Source organism: Microcaecilia unicolor, chromosome 1 (genome assembly GCF_901765095.1).
Source record: "Microcaecilia unicolor chromosome 1, aMicUni1.1, whole genome shotgun sequence".
Lineage (NCBI taxonomy): Eukaryota > Metazoa > Chordata > Amphibia > Gymnophiona > Siphonopidae > Microcaecilia > Microcaecilia unicolor.
Genome location: NC_044031.1, coordinates 234,277,334 through 234,301,504, shown reverse-complemented (window position 1 = coordinate 234,301,504; position 24,171 = coordinate 234,277,334). Strand labels below are relative to the sequence as shown.

At 43.6% G+C, this 24,171-nt stretch overlaps 1 protein-coding gene across 3 annotated transcripts in view; it reads left to right on the top strand.

Moving 5' to 3' along the window:
• The first annotated feature begins 14,188 nt into the window (after nt 1–14,188).
• Nucleotides 14,189–24,171, top strand: part of NFX1 (nuclear transcription factor, X-box binding 1) — a 258,504-nt gene continuing 248,521 nt past the window's right edge. For all 3 annotated transcript variants that reach the window (XM_030204815.1, XM_030204808.1, XM_030204823.1), the window contains exon 1: nt 14,189–14,546. In XM_030204815.1, the coding sequence (XP_030060675.1) occupies nt 14,525–14,546 (22 nt within the window). In that variant the 5' untranslated portion in view covers nt 14,189–14,524. The remainder of the gene's footprint in view (nt 14,547–24,171) is intronic.

The window sequence follows — 24,171 nt, the reverse complement described above, 5'->3', positions numbered from 1 at the left end:
TGGGATTGGTAGCATAGAATGTGGCTACTACTTGGGTTTCTGCCAAGTACTTATAACCTGGATTGGCCACTGTTGGAAACAAGATACTGGGTTAGATGGACCACTATATTCTTATTTACATCTCTTGAGGTGGGGAGGGATCAGAAGGTATCCCAAAAGACTCCTGCTCCGAGAAGTAATGAGCAGTCCCATTCAGACTCTTCACTGTACTCAGGTTGTATTAAATGAGTCTGTGCCTGCCTTGACTCAGTGGATCCATGTCCACGTCCCGAAAAATGCCGAGGTACTGACTTACTCTCTAACTCCGGGGAAGGTTGCTCCCTCGACATTGAGAGTAGTGCTGTATACGTCGAGGTCGACATCCTTTGAGGCGCCAACATCATGGGTCACTGAACTTGCCATGACACATAGCAAGAAGAATGTGGGACTCATCCGCAATTGGCACATGTGCCCTCACTACTTGAAGTTTGCAACTGCAGCATCTGCGCCAGCTTCTTCCCGAGCAAGGCTTGGAACCGCTCATTGAAGAAAGGAATCAGCAAAGGTGGGGGAGCTAGAATTGGATTGGCTTTATGTTTGATATACTTGTTGTTGCAAGTTCCTTCCCGTCATGATGCTCATTTGAAAATGATTAGTTTTTGTATTTTCTCTGTTGTTGGCCCCACATTGTGGAATGCCCTTCCACTGTCTTTCCGTCAATTTCTTCTTTACCTTTGTTTAGGAAGCAGCTGAAGACCTTGTTGTTTGTTAAGGCTTTTTCTGGGTAGCAGAGTTTAGACTGTTTTGATTGTCTTGCGCTAGCTAAATGCAGTTATAGCAATGATTGCATTTTTCATTTGTACAATTAGCTTGCATTTTAATTTTTTTATTAGTTTAAGAATTTTATGTAGTTGTAATATCTGTTTTAACAATGTTTGTGATTATGATTATGCTTATTGTAACCCGCTAGGATGTTACGATGTGCAGGCTATAAATTGTTTATATTTAAACATTTTTATTGATGAAACAAAATAACTACATCCAATATCTGGCATAAACATAAATGCCACCGTCAAACTTTCAAAATAGAAATACAATGATAAAGCCCATCATCAAAACTTTTTAACAATTTCTCCCATCCCCCCCTAACCCTTCCTCCTTCCCCTCTGCTTAAATTTCAAGCGTTTTTTATTGACATTGTATCAGCACCAACATTATCATGCCAGCTCTGTTTCAGTCTATATATACAACAATTGCTAACTAGCATACAGCATTTATAAATTTTTGCCAACATTATTATCCCATCAATCATACCAGTCCTCCCCCCGCCCTCTCCCATTCCCTCCCTTCCCCCCCCCCTTTTTACCCCAGACCTGGATAACCATTCAGTTCAGCCCGTAGAGTTTACCTTGTATTTAAAAGCAAACTACGGCCTCTAGGGCTTAGGCTTTGCAAATAAGGGCCCCAGATAGCCAGAAATGTAACTCTCTTTTTCTGCGAGAGCCTAGATTCCCCCGCCTCCCACGATACCAGCTGATGTAGCTGATTTCTCCAGTGCCAGTATGCCGGAGGATCTTTGACCGTCCAGTATTGTAAAATACATTTCCTGGCCAAGAGGCTCATCTTACGGAGCATCAATGTTTCAAAACGATTCTGCCCTCTAAAGGACCCCGGGATGTCTAAAATCAGTTGCTCAACTGTCCCCAAAATCCGCTGCCCTAACTGCTCCTCCCAAAATCCTCGAACTCGAGCCCAGAACCTTTTTAAAATTGGGCAGCTCCAAAACATGTGCAGCATTGTGCCAGGATGTCTTCCACATTTAAGACAGTCCGGGCTTCGATTTCCTCCCATATGTGCTAATTGAGCTGTAGTTACATATCCCCTATGGATGCAGCGATAGGCACATTCTCTCAAACGAGCCTCCGATACTAACAGGGGTATTCGTGCTATTGATTTAGTGATGTCCCAGGAGGTCACTGCAACTCCCAACTCCTTTTCCCAAGCACTCCTTAGCTGTCTATAGTCCCTGGGGGGCAGCCATCCTGATATTGTTTTATAAAGCGAGGATATTGTGATTCCTCCCTCACCAAAGGAGTGAAAAAATTCCCGTATCCTTTCCCCCAACCGAGTTCTCAAGGGATCTGTCGGTAAAGAAGTGAGGTAATGTCGCACCTGACGTATAGCAAATCTATTCCCCCAGGAGTCGCCCACCTTTCCCAATAACTCCTCGTCGGTAAGAGGATGCCCATCTTCGCCCACCAGGTGTTCCAATTTAGAAATTCCCCGTCTAGCCCATTCAACAAAATATCGGCTTGACAATCCTGGTAAAAATGCACTGTTCCCACGTATGGTTATCAAATCTGTTATTGTTGGGTCCCCCCCAGTTGACGAATAGCTATAAATTGTTTAAATAAAATAATGCAATATACTTTTGTGTCTAAGCGGTTTACAATAAAAAAGTAAGCAGCCCGAGAAGGTGTCATTGTTGGACCGGTAGCAAGGACCTGGCTTCTGGGAGACTTGCGCATTGGCACCTCTTCCAAGGAGGGGAAGTGCTTCTCAGATACCGGCGATGCAGATGCCCTTGTGTTCCCGCCACCGTGCATTGAGGAGGACCGATGTTTATGCTTCTTGGGCTTCCCTCAATGCACGGCATCATGGTTCTTTGGTGCTGACAAGGAAAATGTTGAGCCCATACATGTCCTTGGTGTTGGGTCCAATGCTGACCTGTCCCAGAGCCTACTGTCAGCGCCCAACTCTGAGAGAGATGGAGTTCTCCTCGATGCAAGCGCACTCCCAGTGGATGCTGAGGTCTTGGCAGCCATCAAGGTCGATGCTTCTGATGCCAACAATATATTGGCCTTCAAGGTGCAAAAAGCCTCTCCTGTTGAACCCTTTGAGTCCTCAACTGTATTTGCAAACAGAGAGAACAAGAGTTAGGCTCAGGTCAAAGGTTAGTCAGGTAAAGGCAACCAATGTAGCACTTGTGCGGGTCCATAACGGAAATCACCCAATTATATGAGGCAGTGGACAAAGAAATTATATATATATTAAGTGTTAAGTCTGTTAAAATCTGGGGTTTAAAAGTGGTGTTTGAATTCCTATTTCAAAATCAGCTTTTTACCTTGCAAGCAGAGCAAAGGAATGCCAGATGGTTCATATTATTTGAAAGTCTTGGCCGAGCTAAGGTTAGGAAAGGTCAGTGAGAAATGAAACTCTGTCCCTTGTGAATTGCCAATGCTAGCTGGCACAGCTGTAAACTATTATGAATGAACAAAGCATGAGCCAGACATGCCGTAGTTTTAAAAGAATTAGTTTAATGCTAGTTAGATTCTAAATAATTCTAGATATTCCTGATGTTTAGAATATGTCTTATAAGAATGCTTATTTTAGAATATGTGTATTCTGTGTAGTTAATATGTAGAATGTCTGTTAAATTCTGTATTACTCTTTGTCTGCTGTTTAAGACTGCAGTGAGGAGATCAACATGTGGTTTGACTTAGCCATAGTTCTGGCTGGTTCAATGTATAAGCTGAGAGGTGAAAAAGGTCAGAACTAGTCAGCTCTCTTCTCCTTGATTAATTATAGCTAAGTGTAGGACTGGCCTCCTGGAAGTAATAACCTGATATGTATGCTATTAAGTAAGATTGGCTTTTGACCTCGTTAATGAATGCCAGAGTTTAGTTAGCAGTTAGTACTAGGAATATGAGAAATCAATCATAATAACATGTAAGAGACTGGAGACCAAATGTCTGGCTTAAGGGGCCCCAGGTCAGAGGTCAGTTTAGGATGTCTGGAACCTATGTAACTGATATTTCAAAAGTAATGATTGGTTGAGGCAAGGTAGCCAATCAATTTCTTAACCAATTGGGAGTAAAGGGGGCTAGGCTAGGAGGAGGGCTTAGGACCCTATTTAAGTAGGAGCAGAAGCAGTTTACGTCAGAAGGAGCTCAGAAGAAAGAGAAGGACAGAAGGAACAGACAGAAGAAGGAGAAGACAGCATAAGAAGAGAGCTGAGAGAAAGACCCAGAGAGCTGAGAGAAAGAGAAGAAGAGACTTAATGCTGATGTCCTGCTTTGTTTGCTGGCAAATAAAGAAGATTACTTTCTCATTCTGATGTGTGCTGTCTGACTCCTGAAGTATCACAAATTCATGCATCCATTCCTGCAACAATTCTTGGTGGCAGCGGTGGGATGCATCCTGCATTAATCCCAGCACCCAACTGACTGGAGAACATTCGCCGGGTATGTATTCTGTATTTTGTATTGTAATTCTAGCTAGAAAATTGTAAATCAGCCCCTCAAACAAATTGAGGAAGGAGAGCCTGATCAACTCTCAGCGAAGGCCCTAGTACCTTCTAATCTAGAGGAGATTAGAAGCGAAAACGCTTGAGCTTATCTGTATCTGAGAAATCTGAAATTGTTGGGTGGGATTTTCTGTACTGAATGAATGTGTGATGCCTGAATGTTAATGAGTGCGGACTTCTTATAGCTGCATTTCCAATTAACGCGAGTTCAATTGGTCAGCAACGGAAGGAAGCGATTGCTGTCTGTCTACCTAGTGTCTTGAGAGTGCAGACCCCTTACTGCATTCTCAAAAATTCCCCCCCTCTTTGTGTGTTGTAACTGTAAGCATTATGGGTGGGACATCATCTAGACAAATTGGTACCCCCCTAGATTGTATGCTTAAAAACTTTAAAAAAGGCTTTTTAATTAATGACTATGGACAGACTTTAAGCTCAAGTACTTTAAGAACCTTGTGTGAAGTTGAGTGGCCATCTATGGGAGTGGGGTGGCCCCCTAGTGGCAGTTTAGATATTGAAGTAATCCGGAAGGTCTACAGCATAGTAGTAGGAGAATCAGAATATTCTGAACAACTCCCTTATATAGATTCCTGGGACAGCCTTGTGACTGACCCTCCCTCGTGGTTGAAAACTTATATGGGATCCCCAGTAAAATTCATGTTAGGCCGTGTTCAAAGAAAGATTAGAAAATCTAAACTAGAAGAGGGAAAGAGCCCTAGGAAGCTTACCACCCAATCGGTGGCTTCCGCCCCTACCCTGTCTGAGAAACCCATACTCTCTGATGACCCCTCAGATCTTGAGCCACCACCTTATGGCCCATTGTTGGGGTTCCGTGCTACCCCCAGAGATCCACGCCGCCCAGCTCAAGCCTCTCCAGTACAGGCTTCTCCAGATAGTTCCTCCCCCACTGTGCGAACCCCACCACATCCTAGGTTGGACTTTTCACCTGGCCTCTACCCTTCTGTGCCAAATCCTCTCCTGTTAACCTCTGAAGACCCGTTTTGGGTTCCACTCCCTGACTCCTCAACTCCTGACAGCCCAGCCTCTCCCTCTAATACCCCTACCCACTCATCAGGGGCCCGGCATCCCTTTCAATGGACTGAATCACCTGTGACCACCTCTCAGTCTATGAGTACCCCTCCCCATCCCTCAGGGGTTCAACATACCTCCACTGAATGGGTTAGACCCGCTGCAATCACCTTTGAGCATGATAGGAGGGTAGCTCCTAGCTCTACCTCAGGTTCCATTCCCACCTCCTCGAGAGTTCTGCCACTTCGTCAGGTAACTACCACTCGACCAGATCCTAATAATCAGGGTCAGGTTATACAGGCACAGGCCTATCAGTATGTACCCTTCACAACCACTGATCTCCTGAATTGGAAGACGCATTACCCCTCTTATACTGAAAAGCCTCAGGCAGTGGTGGACCTAGTGGCTAGCATTATGGCCACCCATAACCCAACCTGGACTGATTGTCAACAACTTCTCCTGACCCTCTTCACAACTGAGGAGAGGCGGAAGATTTTGCAAAATGCTGAGGCCATCACGCGAGAGCGTGTCCCCGGGGGGACACAGGACCCAGAGGGATGGGTTAGAGCTCGGTTTCCTCGCGCAGCTCCAGATTGGGATCCAAATGATGGGCAGCACTATGAACTGTTGTCTGGCTATTGCCGGGACTTGCTGGAAGGTATGAGGAAAGGCATAAAGAGGCCCATTAATCTGGCAAAGGTTTCTGAAATTCTCCAAGGGGCAACTGAATCCCCTGGGGCCTTTCTAGAGCGACTAATTGAAGCCTACAGAACATACACCCCATTTGACCCTGAAGCCCAAGAAAACCAGAGAATGGTGAATAGTGCATTGGTGGCCCAGAGTATGCCAGATATCCGGAAGAAGTTGCAGCGTCAGGAGGGATTCGCAGGGATGAATACCACCCAGCTAATTGAGATCGCAACCAAGGTTTTCATTAATAGAGATCAGGAGGTGCGCCGAGAGGCTGACCGGAAGATGCAGAAGAAGGCCGACCTTTTAGCGGCAGCCATTACTAATTCCACCCTTAACCGAGGTCGACCTCTAGCTAATGGGAAGCCAAAGTGGGACCCCGGACCACCAGTCAGGCCCCGAGATTCCTTCAATCAATCCCGGCCAAGGGGGGAGAATCCCAGACCAAGATTGGAGAGGGACCAGTGTGCCTATTGTAAGGAAAGAGGGCACTGGAAAGATGAATGCCCCCAGAGGCGCCAGGGACTGAGAAGGGGACCAGGAGATCGAGGAAGCCGAGGCCGAGTTCGAGAGGGAAGATATGAGCCTCCTGAATCTGACATCATCGGGATAGCCGAGATGGCAGAATGGGACGAATAGGACAGACCGGGTTCCTACAAACTGGGCTCCCAGGAACCTATGGTCAAGCTAACTATAGGGAGCCGCTCAATTCCATTCATGATTGATACAGGAGCTGAACATTCTGTTGTAACGGAGCGATTAGCGCCTGTGTCTGGAAAAACTGTCCGAGTGGTGGGAGCCACGGGGGTGCAGAACCGGAGGCCTTTCCTGACAACCCGTAGATGCCAATTAGGCTCACACATAGTCACTCATGAATTCCTGTATATGCCAGACTGTCCAATCCCTTTGTTAGGCCGAGACCTGCTGTCCAAGCTTAGGGCCCAAATTTCCTTTGACTCTGATGGCCAGACTTCAGTCTCCTTTCGGCCCCCGACCTCCAGCCCTAAGGGTATATTGAGTTTCTGCTGCCCTCTTGAAGAAGAATGGCGGCTGCATCAGTCGCAGGGCCAAGTTGACCTACCCCTGGCAGACAGCTTTCAGGTTAGTGGGGTATGGGCAGAAGATAATCCCCCAGGGTTGGCTTGAAATATTCCTCCTGTACATGTAGACTTACTTCCAAATGCCCGGCCAATCCATCTTCGTCAATACCCAATTCCCAGAAAGGCTCTGGAAGGGATTCAAGCACATTTGAATCGTCTGTTATCCCATGGAATTATTCGTCCTTGTCAGTCTCCATGGAATACGCCACTATTGCCAGTTCAGAAGCCAGGGACTGAGGACTACCGGCCAGTCCAAGACTTACGAGTGGTTAACAAATCCACTATCTCATTACACCCTGTAGTGCCTAATCCATATGTCCTGCTAGGATTGATACCTTCTGGAGCTACCCATTTCACAACACTAGACCTAAAAGATGCCTTCTTTTGTATTCGGGTGGCCCCAGCCAGTCAGTTGCTTTTTGCCTTTCAATGGGAAAACCCAGTAACAGGAAGGAAGCTTCAGTATACATGGACCCGCCTGCCACAGGGGTTCAAGAACTCCCCCACTATTTTTGGGACAGCCCTAGGACAAGACCTTAAGACTTTTAAATCTGAGCCTTCCAGGCGAGTTTTACTCCAGTATGTAGATGACCTCCTGATTGCAGCAGTGACCCAGGAAGAGTGTTTTGAGGCTACTAGAGAATTGCTGGAGCTACTCTTGGATGCAGGCTATAAGGTCTCACGCTCAAAGGCCCAACTTTGTCAGTCAGAAGTGAAGTATCTGGGCTTTTGTATTTCCCAGGGAAGTCGGAGACTGGATGCTAGTAGGAAGCAAGCAGTTGCTGCAATTCCCCAACCCAAGTCCAGAAGAGAAGTTAGGGAATTTCTGGGAGCAGCCGGATTTTGCAGAATTTGGATTCCAAATTTTGCATTGATGGCGAAACCCCTTTACCAAGCCACAAAGGGGGGTGAAAAGGAACCATTTGAATGGGGACCTACTGCTCAACAATCCTTCATTGCCATAAAGAAAGCCCTACTCCAAGCCCCTGCGTTAGGCCTTCCTGATGTGGAGAAACCTTTCTCATTGTATGTCCACGAGCGACAGGGGGTTGCTCTGGGTGTGCTGACCCAGATGATGGGATCCTGGCAGAGGCCTGTTGCATACCTGTCTAAACAGCTGGATGGAGTGGCTAAAGGATGGCCAGCCTGCATGAGGGCCATTGCAGCAACAGCCTTACTGGTCCAGGAAGCTGATAAGTTGACCTTGGGGCAAGAACTGGTTGTTAAAGTCCCCCATGCAGTTCTTACCCTCATGGAGTATAAGGGCAACCACTGGTTTACAAATAACCGCATGGTTAAGTACCAAGCCAGCTTGTGTGAGAATCCACGGATACACCTGGAAACAGTGGCTACATTCAATCCTGCTACTCTTTTGCCAGCATCTGAGGGACCACCGGATCATGACTGTATCCAAACCATGGATGAAGTGTACTCCAGTCGACCAGATCTTAAAGATGTTCCGTGGAGGGACCCAGATGTAATTTATTTTACAGATGGAAGCAGTTATGTGGAGAACTCCAAGCGACTGGCAGGCTATGCTGTGGTGACAGAGGACAAGGTGATAGAAGCGAGAGCCCTGCCCCAAGGAACTTCAGCCCAGAAAGCAGAACTTGTGGCCCTCATACGAGCTCTGGAGTTAGCAGCAGGACTGGTAACCAACATTTATACTGATTCCAAGTATGCCTTCACAACCCTACATGCTCATGGAGCTTTGTATAAGGAAAAGGGACTCATAAATGCTGCAGGCCAACCTGTTAAGTATGGACCTGAAATACTTCAGCTGCTAGAGGCTGTTTGGGCCCCCAAGAAGGTAGCTGTCATTCACTGCAGGGGACACCAAAGAATAGATACTCCAGTGGCCCGAGGGAACCGCCATGCTGATCGGGTGGCCAAGGAAGCTGCTCGAGGACCCCCAGCAAGTACTGTGACCCCCCTGTTCCAAATCCGACTGCAAGAATGGACACCTATGTATACCCAAACGGAAGATAAATGGGCTCAAGAAGAAGGTGCAGTAAGGAGACCTGATGGCTGGTTACATCTCCCTGATACCAGAGTTCTGGTGCCACGCCACCTAGCTTGGCCTGTAGTGTCTCAAGCTCATGACCTATCACACTTAGGGAAAACAGCACTAGCCCGCCTACTCAATCGAGTAGTGGTGCTGGAAGGATTGGATAGTCTGGTTGCCACTGCCTCTGCCCGATGTACTCTCTGTGCCCAGAATAATGCTCGTCAGGGACCCCGTATTCCACCAGGAGTTCAGTCTAGAGGACTAACACCCTTTGAGTCCCTAGTTATAGACTTCACAGAAATGCCCAGGAGCGGTAGGCTCCGATATCTCTTAGTTATGGTCTGTACCTTTTCTGGGTGGGTGGAAGCATATCCTACAGTCACTGAGAAAGCCACAGAAGTAGCTCGAGCCCTCCTTAGGGATGTCATCCCCAGGTATGGACTGCCCCTTGCCATAGGTTCAGATAATGGTCCCGCCTTTGTTGAAGCTACACTTCAGGCCCTGTCCCGCGCATTGCGCATTACCTGGAAATTGCATTGTGCCTATCGTCCCCAGAGTTCAGGGCAGGTTGAGCGGGCAAACAGAACCTTGAAAAATAGCCTAGCAAAGATTTGTCAGGAAACCCAATTGAAATGGCCACAGGCATTGCCACTAGCCCTCTTTCGCCTCCGATGCACCCCAACTAAAGGAACAGCCCTTTCTCCCTTTGAAATTGTGTATGGGAAGCCCCCAGCCATTTTACAGGGAATTAAGGGAGACATAGGGATTTTAGGGTCTGCCCAGGTGCAGGAGCAGGTAGCCCTCCTGGGTAAGATAATTTCTGAGCTTCAGTCTTATGTGAGAGAAATAAACCCTGTCCCCTTCCAGGCTCAGGTACATTCCTTCCTGCCAGGGGATAGAGTTTGGGTGAAAGATTGGAGGCTTCAGCTGTGAAGGTCGCAGGGATTACTCCATGGGTCCATTGGTCTCGAATTAAGTCTGCTGACCAGACTGAGCCCAGCACGGATCAGACGGAGCCTAGACAGTGGAGAGCAGAAAGAGATCCAGCGGAGCCATTGAAGTTGCGCCTGACCCGAACCAAAGAATCTACTAGCTGAAAAGAAGGGTCAACTGCATACTGCAGGAGCGGCTGAACTTCGGCTTCACACTGAGACTCTTTCTTGGCCAGATTCTGGCTTTCTTGGAATTTGAAAGCTTGATCCTTGTCAGTTGAGGGTCTATCCCAACTGGTATAAGAACTCAAAGACTGAGAACATTATATTAGAGTAATCTGTGATTAGCACAGACTGTTGAAATATTATTGCTTAATTAGTTTGCTGTATTTGTTTTAGATTAGGAAGAAAGAAAATGTTAGTAGTTTGGATGCTTTTGTTGTTTTCTACTCCTTGCCTCCTTGTTCCTAATACCCCAACTCGCTCCAACCTTTGGTTACACTCTGTCCAGGAACTAATTAGCCAGGCAAAGATTACTTCCCCTTGTATTGTGTGTTCCCGATTTTCTCCTTATACCACAGATGTCCCAGCTGTACCTGTCCCTGTGCAACTCCCAGCTCTTATACCTCCCTACTTTTCGAGTTCAGGCCCTTGGAGCCAGGATTATACTTGGTGGTCCTTTTATAATGCTACTTCCCCCTCTGAATCTTCTCTAAGGCCAGTTTTTACGTCTCCCTATCCAGCCTCTGGAGTGTTTTGTTTAACAAGAAGCATCTCAACTGTTCTTCCCATTCCCTGTAATTATACTAATGTTCTCCCAGAAAAAGGAGAATCTGTGTGGGTAGTTTCTCCAGGTACTCCTATGTGTCCTGCTACCATACCTGTAGATTATGACCCAGGTGATTATCTGGCTCCTAAGCGTACCACTGAGAAGACTATAGTGTCCAAGCTTATTTTCTACTTTCATAAGTCCCCGGGGTATGAAGAGTTACTAACAAATGAGCGGCCTGTCACAATTGGGGATTGGCGCCTATGGTGTGCAAAGTCTCCATTTCGTCTTCGTTCCCCCTGGGATAGGGGCTCGCATTATGGGCACCCTAAGTACCCTGTCCAGCCTGAGCCAACATTTATTGGGAACTTTCCTCACCCTCTCCTTGGTCATTACTGGCTCTGTGATAATGTCCTCCACATGATTCTTCCCGCCACATATAATTTTTGTGTATTGGTAACCTTGAATTATTTTCCTAAAGTTATTCCTCTTAAGCCACTATCCCCGCACCGCTCTAAGCGAGAGGCTTTGTCCTTACCCTCCTCCGTTGCCACAGAGGATGAGGCGATTGAATTAGCCCTCCAGTATATTAATTCTACTTATCCTCTGACTAAAAAGAGACTTGTAGCCCTTTCTGCCACGGCCTGGATTCCAATTGGAGGCCCGGTAGCGGGTATTACTGAACTAGGTATGGCTACTCGGAGACTTCAGTCTCTACTCCATGTTCTAGTTCATGAGCTGAACGTGGTAGTCAATGCATTGCAGGATCAAATTAATGAATTAAGTATAGTTTCTCGGTATAATCGTATGGGCCTTGACTATCTCTTTGCAGCTCAGGGTGGCCTCTGCACAGTGCTAAATTCTTCAGAGTGCTGTACTATTGTCATAAATAGGACGCATGTAGTTAGGCATGCTATGGATAAAGTCCTACAGTTGGCCAGCCTTAATGTGGAGGATTACCGAGGAGGATTAGATCTTACCTCCTGGTGGTGGTCATTGACCTCCTGGATACGTCCCTTGTTCATTTCCCTAATAGTCTTAGTTTTAGCAGGGTTTTTGTTTTGTTTCCTGGCCTCATGTGCTTCGGCAGTATGCCGTCGAACCTTAACAAGTAGGGTAATGGTGATTCACAAGTCTATTCCTAATTAGGATCACTATAATCTCCAGAGTTTGAGTAGTGAGACTTATCTCTGCATAAGCTGATTTTAGTCTCAAAGGGGGGAATGAGGCAGTGGACAAAGAAATTATATATATATTAAGTGTTAAGTCTGTTAAAATCTGGGGTTTAAAAGTGGTGTTTGAATTCCTATTTCAAAATCAGCTTTTTACCTTGCAAGCAGAGCAAAGGAATGCCAGATGGTTCATATTATTTGAAAGTCTTGGCCGAGCTAAGGTTAGGAAAGGTCAGTGAGAAATGAAACTCTGTCCCTTGTGAATTGCCAATGCTAGCTGGCACAGCTGTAAACTATTATGAATGAACAAAGCATGAGCCAGACATGCCGTAGTTTTAAAAGAATTAGTTTAATGCTAGTTAGATTCTAAATAATTCTAGATATTCCTGATGTTTAGAATATGTCTTATAAGAATGCTTATTTTAGAATATGTGTATTCTGTGTAGTTAATATGTAGAATGTCTGTTAAATTCTGTATTACTCTTTGTCTGCTGTTTAAGACTGCAGTGAGGAGATCAACATGTGGTTTGACTTAGCCATAGTTCTGGCTGGTTCAATGTATAAGCTGAGAGGTGAAAAAGGTCAGAACTAGTCAGCTCTCTTCTCCTTGATTAATTATAGCTAAGTGTAGGACTGGCCTCCTGGAAGTAATAACCTGATATGTATGCTATTAAGTAAGATTGGCTTTTGACCTCGTTAATGAATGCCAGAGTTTAGTTAGCAGTTAGTACTAGGAATATGAGAAATCAATCATAATAACATGTAAGAGACTGGAGACCAAATGTCTGGCTTAAGGGGCCCCAGGTCAGAGGTCAGTTTAGGATGTCTGGAACCTATGTAACTGATATTTCAAAAGTAATGATTGGTTGAGGCAAGGTAGCCAATCAATTTCTTAACCAATTGGGAGTAAAGGGGGCTAGGCTAGGAGGAGGGCTTAGGACCCTATTTAAGTAGGAGCAGAAGCAGTTTACGTCAGAAGGAGCTCAGAAGAAAGAGAAGGACAGAAGGAACAGACAGAAGAAGGAGAAGACAGCATAAGAAGAGAGCTGAGAGAAAGACCCAGAGAGCTGAGAGAAAGAGAAGAAGAGACTTAATGCTGATGTCCTGCTTTGTTTGCTGGCAAATAAAGAAGATTACTTTCTCATTCTGATGTGTGCTGTCTGACTCCTGAAGTATCACAAATTCATGCATCCATTCCTGCAACAATATTGGGGCACACGTTTTGAAGACACTGGGGGGTCTTCTTGGACACTGAGAAAAGAACAGCTGCCAAATTAAATTCCTCAATTGTGAACCCGAAAAAGGGGCAGTATTCAAATTAAGATCATGGCTCTGGCCTAAATGGGCCAGCAATACACAAAAAATAAAGGAAACTTTAAGGCTAAAAGAAAGTAAAGGGAAACTAAAGAAAAAGGAGAAATAAAGGAAACGTTATCTAAATGGACTCGAAAAATAACCTGCAAGGGAAGACACTACTAGAAAGCATGACCCACACTCCAAGGAGAACACGATGATGCATCCTTCCTGCTCAGCAGAAAAATGAAGACTGAAGGATCCATGCTAACAAGTCAGGAGGGAAGGCACCAGCGCATGCTTGGTGGGACACTAATAGAAAGTTCTTGATCTCGCTAGTCAGTGTCTGCACTGGGCTCTTTAGGATGATATCACCCAGCTGTCAGAATATGACAGCCTGCTTGTCCTTGGAGAAGACAATTATACTTAAAAAATAAAGTAAAAAAGAACTGTACACTTTTGGAAAGCCCAACAGAGAACTTTATTATAATTCAGAGCTGCCTCCCTGCTGTATATTTCTATGATTTCACTGTGCTTATCTATTGCTAACTACTACTATTACAGGCTACTATTTGGAGACCCTGTGACAGTCTGTGTATATTGAGAAATAAGGTTTTCTGGGAAATGTGTTTTATAACTAGACTTTAATTAACTTACTTGTGCACCAGCCTCCAAGACCTCTCAACACTGTTATCTGAGTAGTTCACTACACAACAGTTCAATAGGGAACAGCACAAACAATGCAATAAAAAAGTTTAACTTAATAACAGGTGAGCCATGAGCATCATAGGAGCCGACTCTGTGGGTGCTTGCTTGAGCACCCCCAATATTGAGAAAATTCCTTGTATGTGCTCAAGGAGGGGTTATTTCCATTGGGCTTAGCACTCCAAATAATTTTGAAAAGTTGGCTCCTATGATGAGCATGCTTTTAGCTCCATGCAACAGCAATTTCTTCCAGGTTCCATCCTGCTTGTCGTCCTCCTCTATGCACTGCACGCACTGCGCAGGCGCATGAGAAGGCACGACAGCAAGCTGTGGCGATTTCGGCGGCCGGCGCGTTTTTTAGTGACGTAGGAACAGGAAGATTCTCTCCTCCCCTCGCCGCCATTCTCAACACATAGCCTGTACTGCGGTGGTATCACGTGGCTGTCACTGCTGTTGTGTCTTGCTTGGAGGTGGGAAAAGAGTACGCGTGGAGCCGTCACCGGCAAAGACTCTGAGGGAAAGACCTCGCTGTCACCATCGTGGAATGGCAGAGGCTCAACCACCAGGTAGAGCACGGGGTGTTAGGCGCTCCTAGGGCTTCCCTTTTCTTCTCTGTGGTATTACTTCGCGGCTGATACACTAACCAGAAGTAGGGAATCTGGAAAAGATGTCAGTTTCTAGCTCCTCCGCCCGGGTTGTGAATGGACGAGGGCAGGAGACTGGCGCTGCCGTCCGCAGGCGTCCGAGACACAGCCCCCCCCCCCCCCTCTTTCCCGGGACTGTCACGTGGTATAGGTGTGCGCTGCGCTTTCTCTCCCTGCGGAGCGTGACTGGCTTTCCTCTCTCTATAGGTTGTGCTCCGAGAGCGAGACTGTTCAGGTGTGGTGTATTATGGGCTGCGGTTTGCCGTCTTCGTGAGGTTCAGATAGAAGAGCTGATGGTCATTATGCCACAGCCTGTCTAATTAGTCATTTTCCTCCCTAACGCACTCTGGTGTTAGCATTGTGAGCAGATTAGGTTTTATTTTCCCTCTCCTCTATGAACTGTAGAAGGACTGTATTCCACTTCCCCAGGAAGAATTTTGCTCGTTACGGAAATGCCGCAGACCCTTTTAAAATAATCTTTATGGTGAAATTGTTTTTGTCCCAAATCATTTAATAAGATTTCTTATCGTTTGGGTGTATATTTTTGTCTTGTTGCCCACTTTTAAAACACCTGTTCTTTCTGTCTCTACTCTGGTGCATTGCACCACCTTCGTGTTGCTACTCAACATAGGGCTTCTAGCAGCTTGTATGAACATCTTGTTTGCTTTATTCCTCATTGCCAAACGAATTGCTTTTCCTCTCATCTGGCAGGTTTTCCTTTAACTACAGCAGGGATGGTTGAGTTGTGTAAGGGCTGATAGCTTGCACCTTATAAATAAAAGCCAATAACAGCAAATATTGAACAAAATACTAAATCTTTTTATACTCTGAGGGTTGTCAAGCCAGACTGGTTTTCAAGATATCCACAATCAATATGCATATAAAAAATATGCACTGCTTGTATTGTATGCAACTTTATTCATTGTGGATATCCTGACAGTCTGACTGGCTTGGTGTGTTCTGAGTGCTGGATTGCCCACCCCTGCTAAATGATTCTGACAAAGGTATTTGAAAGTACTGTTTTGAGCAGTAATTTCAATAGCCACTCAAGGTGTTACTTTGTCTTCTAGTTGCATAACAAGAAGCTGTCTTGAAACAAAACTATCAGCATTACAAAGGGTAATAGTTGATTTTACTATTAAAAAAGAAGAAAAAGTATTTTATGTGCAATGTAAATTTCAGAGAATGCAAAGCAGATGTAGTATATAATTGTTTTCAAATTCAAAGTAGACTACAATCCAGTTACAGAAATTTTCTGTGTTTATTGTTGAACCTTTTGCTAGGTGGCACAATTCACTACTATAGTCATAAAAGAATGTGTGCAATTATGTTATTGCCTTGTATCAAATCAGTACAATGAATGTATGTGGTGTATTGCAGATGCTCTTGGGCAACATTCAGAGCTACTTTTACTGAACGCCTTAGTTTCACTATATATATATATATATATATATATATATATATAATGTGTGTGCTATTTGTAAAAATAAAAATATAAAAAAAGGAAAGCAAATTACAAATGTTGAGGTAGTCTACCTGTTTTATTTAATGACTCAAGTCGACAATATTGGGAATACCATTGTAATTGAGGGCTAAATATTAAATCATATAGGCAATAAATGACAGGACATGTTTTTATTCACTTATCTCTCTAACTTTCTACAGCTATAACAAATTCACATAACATTCTTTTGCAACACAGATTTGTCCTGGAGAAAAGTATCTAAGAGTAGAATCTGAAAACATATATCTATTATCCCCATATCTGATCAGGCATTTCCAGGGAAACCTTAGTAAAGAAGTGTAGCTCCAACTGCCCAAACCTAAAGGCTTTAGCTGTAAGAACTGTTTCCTGTAAAACTGAGCTTGCCTAGCCACATCAGGATCTGTTGACAACAAAAAGGAGCTTGTCTTTTAGAAAAATAAAATTTCAAAATGTCCTTCTTAACTGCTTTGGAGGACAACGTTACTGCCCTAGTGGCACGTTTAGTGATAACTTCTTGAGTAGTTTCTAAGAAAGATTCAATAGCAGCTGAGGTGTTGGAGATATTAGCCTGCACTGCTGGGTCTGTGCTCATTCATAACTACTAGTTTTGCAATCTGCCAGCCTCTGTAGAGCACGTTCCGAATGTGGACTTTCCTACCGGTGACATCACCCTACCAGCAACAATTCAGAACAACAACTGAGGCGTCATGCCAAAGGGGCATGACTCTTTGTATGACTTCAGAAGTAACTTTAACCTGATCAAGTAACTTCTCGCTGGACTACAAGTTTGATATGGTACTCTCTAACATAATTGTAATTGTTCTCTAATACAACTGTTAAATTTCTTATGACAATGATATTGTTACATTACTGGATGTTCATGCGCTCTAGATGAGTTTTTCAATATCCCAGTACTCAACTTCTCTAAATGTAAACCGAAAAGAGCTAATGTTCCTGTTAAATCTTATTCCAAACTCCAATTTAATAATCCTCCTGAAAGGTTTCAACATAGTTTTCAGCATTACAAGGATAATTATTACTCAAAAAACTTTGAAAAATCCACTGCAGCTTAAAAGTATAAAATATGCAAATATTATCAACAATACCTTTATCCCCATCACTGTTGGATATATAAATGCCCAATTTGTTGTCATCAAACATGAATTAATTAAGCACGGGATTGTTGAAGACAGTTTGGGTTTAGTTTTCATCATGGAAACATGGCTGAACTCTAGGGAAGATCCAATTATAAATCATTTATGTCCCCCTGGATATAGAATACTCATCTCCCTAGAATGAAGAAAAGAGGAGGTGGCATCACTCTCCTTTATAAATCATTTTTCTTAATTGATTCTGTGTCGGATTTCTTATCTCCCCTGCTGGAGATCCTGGCCTGCAAAATCATAGATAACTCTTTAGATAATCACCTAACTGCAATTATATTTTATAGGCCCCTTGGAAACTAGTTTGTTGTTCAATTGACATTTACTGAATTCGTATCTAGTGTATGCCTAAATTCTCAAAGCACAATTTTATTAGGTGATATAAATCTATATTTGGACAATCTAATCCTTATGCCAAAGAACTCAATGACTTTCTAATCTCTTGGCGTTTTATTCATCCTCCTGCTTCCTCTTCCCACCATAAAGGACATCTCTTAGATTTGTTTACATTCAGGTTCCCCTCTCAAAATTCACATTTCATTGACCATTATAACTGAAAGTCCACTCCAGTGTCGGACCACAAAAAAACTTACATTCAGACCTTAGACTGCATAGCTCCTGAACAAATAAAAAGGAAACTTGAAAGGAAATGGTGCAAAAACAATAAAGAGGAAAAAAATGGAATGGAGAAAAACAATAAAAGAATACAAATTGGCTATAAAATCTGCCAAATACAAATATTATGAAAAATATATTGGTGAGGGTCAAAAGTCTTTAACTAGACTAGATTGTATTCTACCTAATACTAAAGACCTCCAATTATCTAGTGAATCTATTCCATCAGCCCTTGACTTAGCTACCTACTTTGAGCACATTACCAAAATTAGAACAGTTCTAACTGACTCTAATTGTTGTAACAATTTCCTCAACTACCCGAGTATCACTCCCCAAAACAAAGGTATAAAAACTAATAGAATTTGGACCCGTTGCAACCTTCTTTCTTTTTTTTTTAAATTTTTTTATTTATCATTTTCACATTATTACAAGCATTACTACTTGGATAAGAAAAAACAGTTAGAAAATCTTCAAATTAACAAAAATCCAGGAAACCGTTACAAAACTTGCATTAGACCACCAATTCGGGGCTAAGAGCCGTTAACTTAGGAGAAAGTATATTCATTAAAACAAATTTCAAGATGCAATAAAGCGTTAGCAGATTATTATAACCCCCCAAATCATATCATATTGCCCTTTATTTAAATCTTGAAGCTAAACAAGACAGTTTAAATTCAACAAGTACTATAGTAATTTTTTCTGAGAAATAAATTGTTTTAAATGATCAGGATTAAAGAAAACATATTTCGTCCCCAAATATTTTATGTTGCATTTACACGGATAGTTCAAGTGGAATGAGGCTCCTAAAGACAAAATTTCTGGTCGAAGTGCTAGAAAATCTTTCCTCCTAGTTTGGGTTAATTTAGTAACATCTGGGAATATCCAGATTTTCCCTCCATAAAATGGAGTTTGTATATTCTTCAAAGCCATTTTCCTGACGAGTTCTAAATCTTGAAGAAATACAAATGAAACCAACAGAGTCTGTCGCTCAGGTTCATCAGACAACGACGTTTCCAACAATTCAGAAGCATTCAATTCTGGTTGTTCCAACCTTTGCCCAGTTTTCTTTGTAGGAAGGTAATAAATTTTAGTTACTGGGGGTATATTTTCCGAAGAAAATTTTAAATTTTCCAACAAATATCTTTTGAAGATCTCTAAAGGGGTATATATTAAAGTCCGTGGAAAATTTAAAAAACGTAAGTTTAACCTCCTATTAAAGTTTTCAAAATACTCCAACTTATTGTGGATCAACATATTGTCTTGTATCAATTTAACTGAGGTTTCTTTTAATTTAGAGTTTTCATTTGACAAAATCTTAATCTTTTCAGAGACCTCCTCTTTCATAGAGGCAAATGCAATAGATAAATCCTTCAGATTACTCACTAATGGTTCGATTTTACTCGTTGAAATCATCACCGTCTGCAAAGATTCCCATATTGCTTCAAGAGTCACCGCCGGCGAGGAGATCTGAGATATTCCTGATCTCTGTGCCTTCTTACTCTCAGCCGTCGTTGTTATATAGGCTTCGGCTGGAACTTCTAGATGTGGGCCCAATTGTAGCTCTCCTTTCCCGTCACCAGGGCTGGGGGCTACACCTCTACTCTCGGTTGCAGCCGGTTGCGGTGGTGGTGGGCGAGCCGGGGGGGACAACGAAACGTCCTGCGCCAAGAACTCAGCTTCTCCTCGAGCCACGGGTTCAGCGGGGCTTCCCGGCATCATCATAGGGGTTCTCGCGAGGAATCCCTCAATGGTAGGCTCTGTTGGAGTGGAAGTCAAAGCCGGATGGGCTCCGGTCTTCAAACCACCTTTCCTCTTGGTATGAGGCATCACGGAAAACTTAAAGTAAAGAACTTGATAAGAAAAATGCACCAGGAAGTTAGTGTTTAAACACAGCAATACCCGAGGTTCACAAGCGGTTCGATGTAGCTGCCGCCATCTTGCTCCGCCCCAGAGTGTCGCAACCTTCTTTCTAATGTGGAGATCAGATCCTTCCTTAATAAATGCATTCCTATTGTACTCTCGACACATGTTCTAGCTATATTCTTTCAAAAGCTGCTGACTTTTTAATTTGACATTTTACATAATTACATATGCTTCATGTTAAAAAGTGGTTCCTTCCCAACCGAGAAGGGAAATATAATATTTAACTCCCATTCCTAAAAATCCTCTAGGAAAACAGAATGAGGTGACCTGTTACAGACCGGTGGCCTCAATACCCCTTGTTTGTAAAGGTAATGGAAGGACTGTTAGCTAATGGAATATCTATCACACTTCTCCTTGCTTCATCACACACAATCAGGATTCAGACCAACTATAGTATGAAAGTGGTACTCAATATATTACTATCTAAATTCAGATGACAAGTGTGGGAAGGAAAATTATCTTATTGCAGTCTGACACGTCCAGTGCTTTTGACATGGTAGATCACAACATCCTATCTACAATTCTTGATGCAATGGGCATTTGTGAAAACGTTCACAAATGATTCATGGGCCTTCTCTAATCCAGACTATACAAAGTCAAAATGTCAGGTCCACTTCCCGAGCTTGGTCCCCAGATTGTAGAGTGCCCCAGGGATCTCCTATATCCCCTATTCTCTTTAACATAAGGGTGGAACCTCTAGCTTGCCTCCTAGATGTCAAAGGTCTGCAGTCTTTTATAGATGCTGATGATGTGACCGTTTATCTACCTTTTGACAGATCTAGGATATCCATACTACCATTCAGCCAATCCTGAATCTTATGGAGAATTGGGTGGCCTCTTTTTCAATCTAAAACTAAACAGGGAGAAAGCTAAATTTCTCATAATTTCCAGTCCTAATAACTCATAGTAGATGACAGCAGAAAAAGACCTGCACGGTCCATCCAGTCTGCCCAACAAGATAAACTCATGTGCTACTTTTTGTGTATACCTTACCTTGATTTGTATCTGTCATTTTCAGGGCACAGACCGTATAAGTCTGCCCAGCACTATCCCTGCCTCCCAACCACCGGCTCTGGCACAAACCGTATAAGTCTGCCCAGCACTATCCCTGCCTCCCAACCACTAGCCCCGCCACCCACCACCAGCTCTGCCACCCAATCTCAGCTAAGCTTCTGAGGATCCATTCCCTCGGAACAGGATTCCTTTATGTTTATCCCATGCATGTTTGAATTCCGTTACCGTTTTCCTCTCCACCCCGTGGGAGAGCATTCCAAGCATCCATCACTCTCTCCATGAAAAAATACTTCCTGACATTTTTCTTGAGTCTGCCCCCCCTTCAATCTCATATCATGCCCTCTAGTTCTACTGTCTTCCCATCTCCGGAAAAGGTTTGTTTACGGATTAATACCTTTCAGATATTTGAACATCTGTATCATATCACCCCTGTTTTTCCTTTCCTCCAGGGTATAAATGATCAGGTCAGCAAGTCTCTTCTCGTACGTCTTGTAACGCAAATCCCATACCATTCTTGTAGCTTTTCTTTGCACCGCTTCAATTCTTTTTACATCCTTAGCAAGATATGGCCTCCAGAACTGAACACAATACTCCAGGTGGTGCCTCACTAACGACTTATACAGGGGCATTAAAACCTCTTTTCTTCTGCTGATCACTCCCCTCTCTATACAGCCTAGCAACCTTCTACTTAAAGGCCACCGCCTTGTCACACTGTTTCGTCGCCTTCAGATCCTCAGATACTATCACCCCAAGATCCCTCTCCCCGTCGGTCCCTATCAGACTCTCACCGCCTAACACATACGTCTCCCGTGGATTTCTACTCCCTAAGTGCATCACTTTGCATTTCTTCACATTGAATTTAAAGGTATTTGATTAGGGTTACCATATGGCTCCAGAAAAAGGAGGACGGATTGAGCCAGCCGGGTTTTACTTCCATTGTTTTCAATGGAAGTAATTGAACCAGCCGGGTTTTACTTCCATTGCTTTCAATGGAAAGCAATGGAAGTAAAACCCGGCTGCCTCAATCCGTCCTCCTTTTTCTGGAGCCATATGGTAACCCTATATTTGATGTCTTACATTCCTGAGGGTTATTAATCACTAAGGCTTTTCTTTCCCGTCCCCAGCGAATTCAGTTTAAAGCCCTCTTTAATATATTAGCCAGTTGGCAACAGAAGTTTTTTGATAATCAGACCAGCTTCACCATTAACCAAACTAAAGGTTTGTGTGTGAAGGAGTGGCCTAGAGGTTAGAGCACACCGGTCTTGCAATCCAGAGGTGGCCGGTTTAAATCCCACTGCTGCTCCTTGTGATCTTGGGCAAGTCACTTAACCCTCCATTTCCTCAGGTACAAGCTTAGATTGTGAGCCCTCCTAGGACAGAGAAATATCCAGTGTACTTGAATGTAACTCACCTTGAGCTACTACTGAAAAAGGTGTGAGCAAAAATCTAAATAAAATAAATAATTACCCACTGGAGTCTAATTTGAAAATACTTGGGGTCATTATTGACCTGTTATTATCATGCGAAGATCAAGTCCCTCCTTGATAATTAAAACCTTCAGGACTTTATAGAAACTGAAAAGAATTGGACCTTTCTCCCCATCTACTACCTTCCACTCACTTGGGCAAACATTGGTTATATCACAACTAGACTTTGAGCCCGTAAAAACGGGCTATTATAGGAAGGGGGGGTTGAAAGGCCCGCCCCCACCGCCGAGTTCGCTGCTGCCCCTCCCCCTCCGAGTTCGCGCTCCCCCACCGAGCCGTCACCACCCACCTTCCACCCGACCGGGCCCTCGCTCCGCTATTGAAACAGCGAGGGTCCGGGAACGCAGCACTGAGCTCTGCTGAGCTGCCGACGTCGGCCTTCGTTCTTCTTCTCTGCCTGTCCCGCCCTCGTGTGACGTAACGTCGTCAAGGGCGGGACAGAGGCAGAGAAGAAAAAGGAAGGGCGATGTCGGCAGCTCAGCAGAGCTCAGTGCTGCGTTCCCGGACCCTCGCTGTTTCAATAGTGGAGCGAGGGCCCGACCGGGTAGAAGGTGGGTGGCGGCGGCGGCGACTCGGGTGGGGGGAGCGTTAGACGGCGGTGTCCCTCCCTCAGCAATGCGCAGTACAGACCCTCTGTGTTCCGCCCCCCGTCATCACGTATTGACGTGGGGGCGGGGCAGAGAAGGTCTCTTCTGCGCATTTGCGAGTGAGTACGGTCACTCGCCATTTATATGTTTGATTGGATTACTTCAACTCAGTTTATTTAGGAAATGAAGAATCTCTCATCAAAAAACTATAAACTACCCTAAATACTGCAGCTAGACTTGTATTCAAAGCTTCAAAATTTGATAGGGCTTCTCCATTACTATCTAAATCACACTTGAGGTCTTTTACAAACTCGCACTACCAATTCTTGGTGCAGCAAATGAGAGGAAGCCCTTTCAATTCCTATGGGCTTCCTCTCATTTGCCGCACGGGAATCGCTAGCGTGGCTTTGTAAAAGGAGCCCACTGGCTTCCAATCAAAGCTAAAATCATCTTTAAAATATGCACATTCATCTACAAAATAATTTATGGTATGTCCCCAGATTACATGTAGAAGTTGATGGATCTGCCAGCCTGTAATGTACCCATTAGGTAAAGAGAATATCTCTCATTACATTTTCCCAGTTATAAAAACATCAAATATATCTCTATACTGTGTAGAGATTTTTCACATTTAGGCTCAAAATAGTGGTATTTCATTCCCAGTGAGATAAAATGTATTTCTAATTGTCTAACATTTCATAAATTCTTTTTAATAAATGTTTGCACTAATTAGATAATGGATTGAACAGAAAATATTATGACTCTTTCGTTTAATCTAAAGTTCATATTGATACTGTTTTCTTCTTGCTTGAAACAATATATTGTATGTATTTCTATTTGTTATTAGCAGCCACGTAGAACTGAATAATTAGAATTCGGATTATGTGGGATATAAGCACCAATAAATAAATATATTGAGGTTGTCAGGAAAGAATATTTGTTATAAACCTCCCCTTTCTGAGAGATCTATAGCTTTTGGGTACATAAAATATTCTCAACTGAAAAAACATCTACCTGAGAATACTGTAAAACATCCCTTAAATACATTTTCAAAAGCTCCAGGTCCTAAGTAATGAGTAATGGGAAAGTAAAAAAAAAATCTAAGGTCCCTGTTTACTAAGGTGAACTAGCATTTTTAGTGTGCACTAATGCTAGAGACACCCATATATTCCTTTGGGTGTCTCTAGTGTTGGCGTGCTTCTAAAATGTTTATAGGCACATTTTCAAAGCACTTAGCCTCCAAAGTTCCATAGAAACCTATGGAACTTTGGA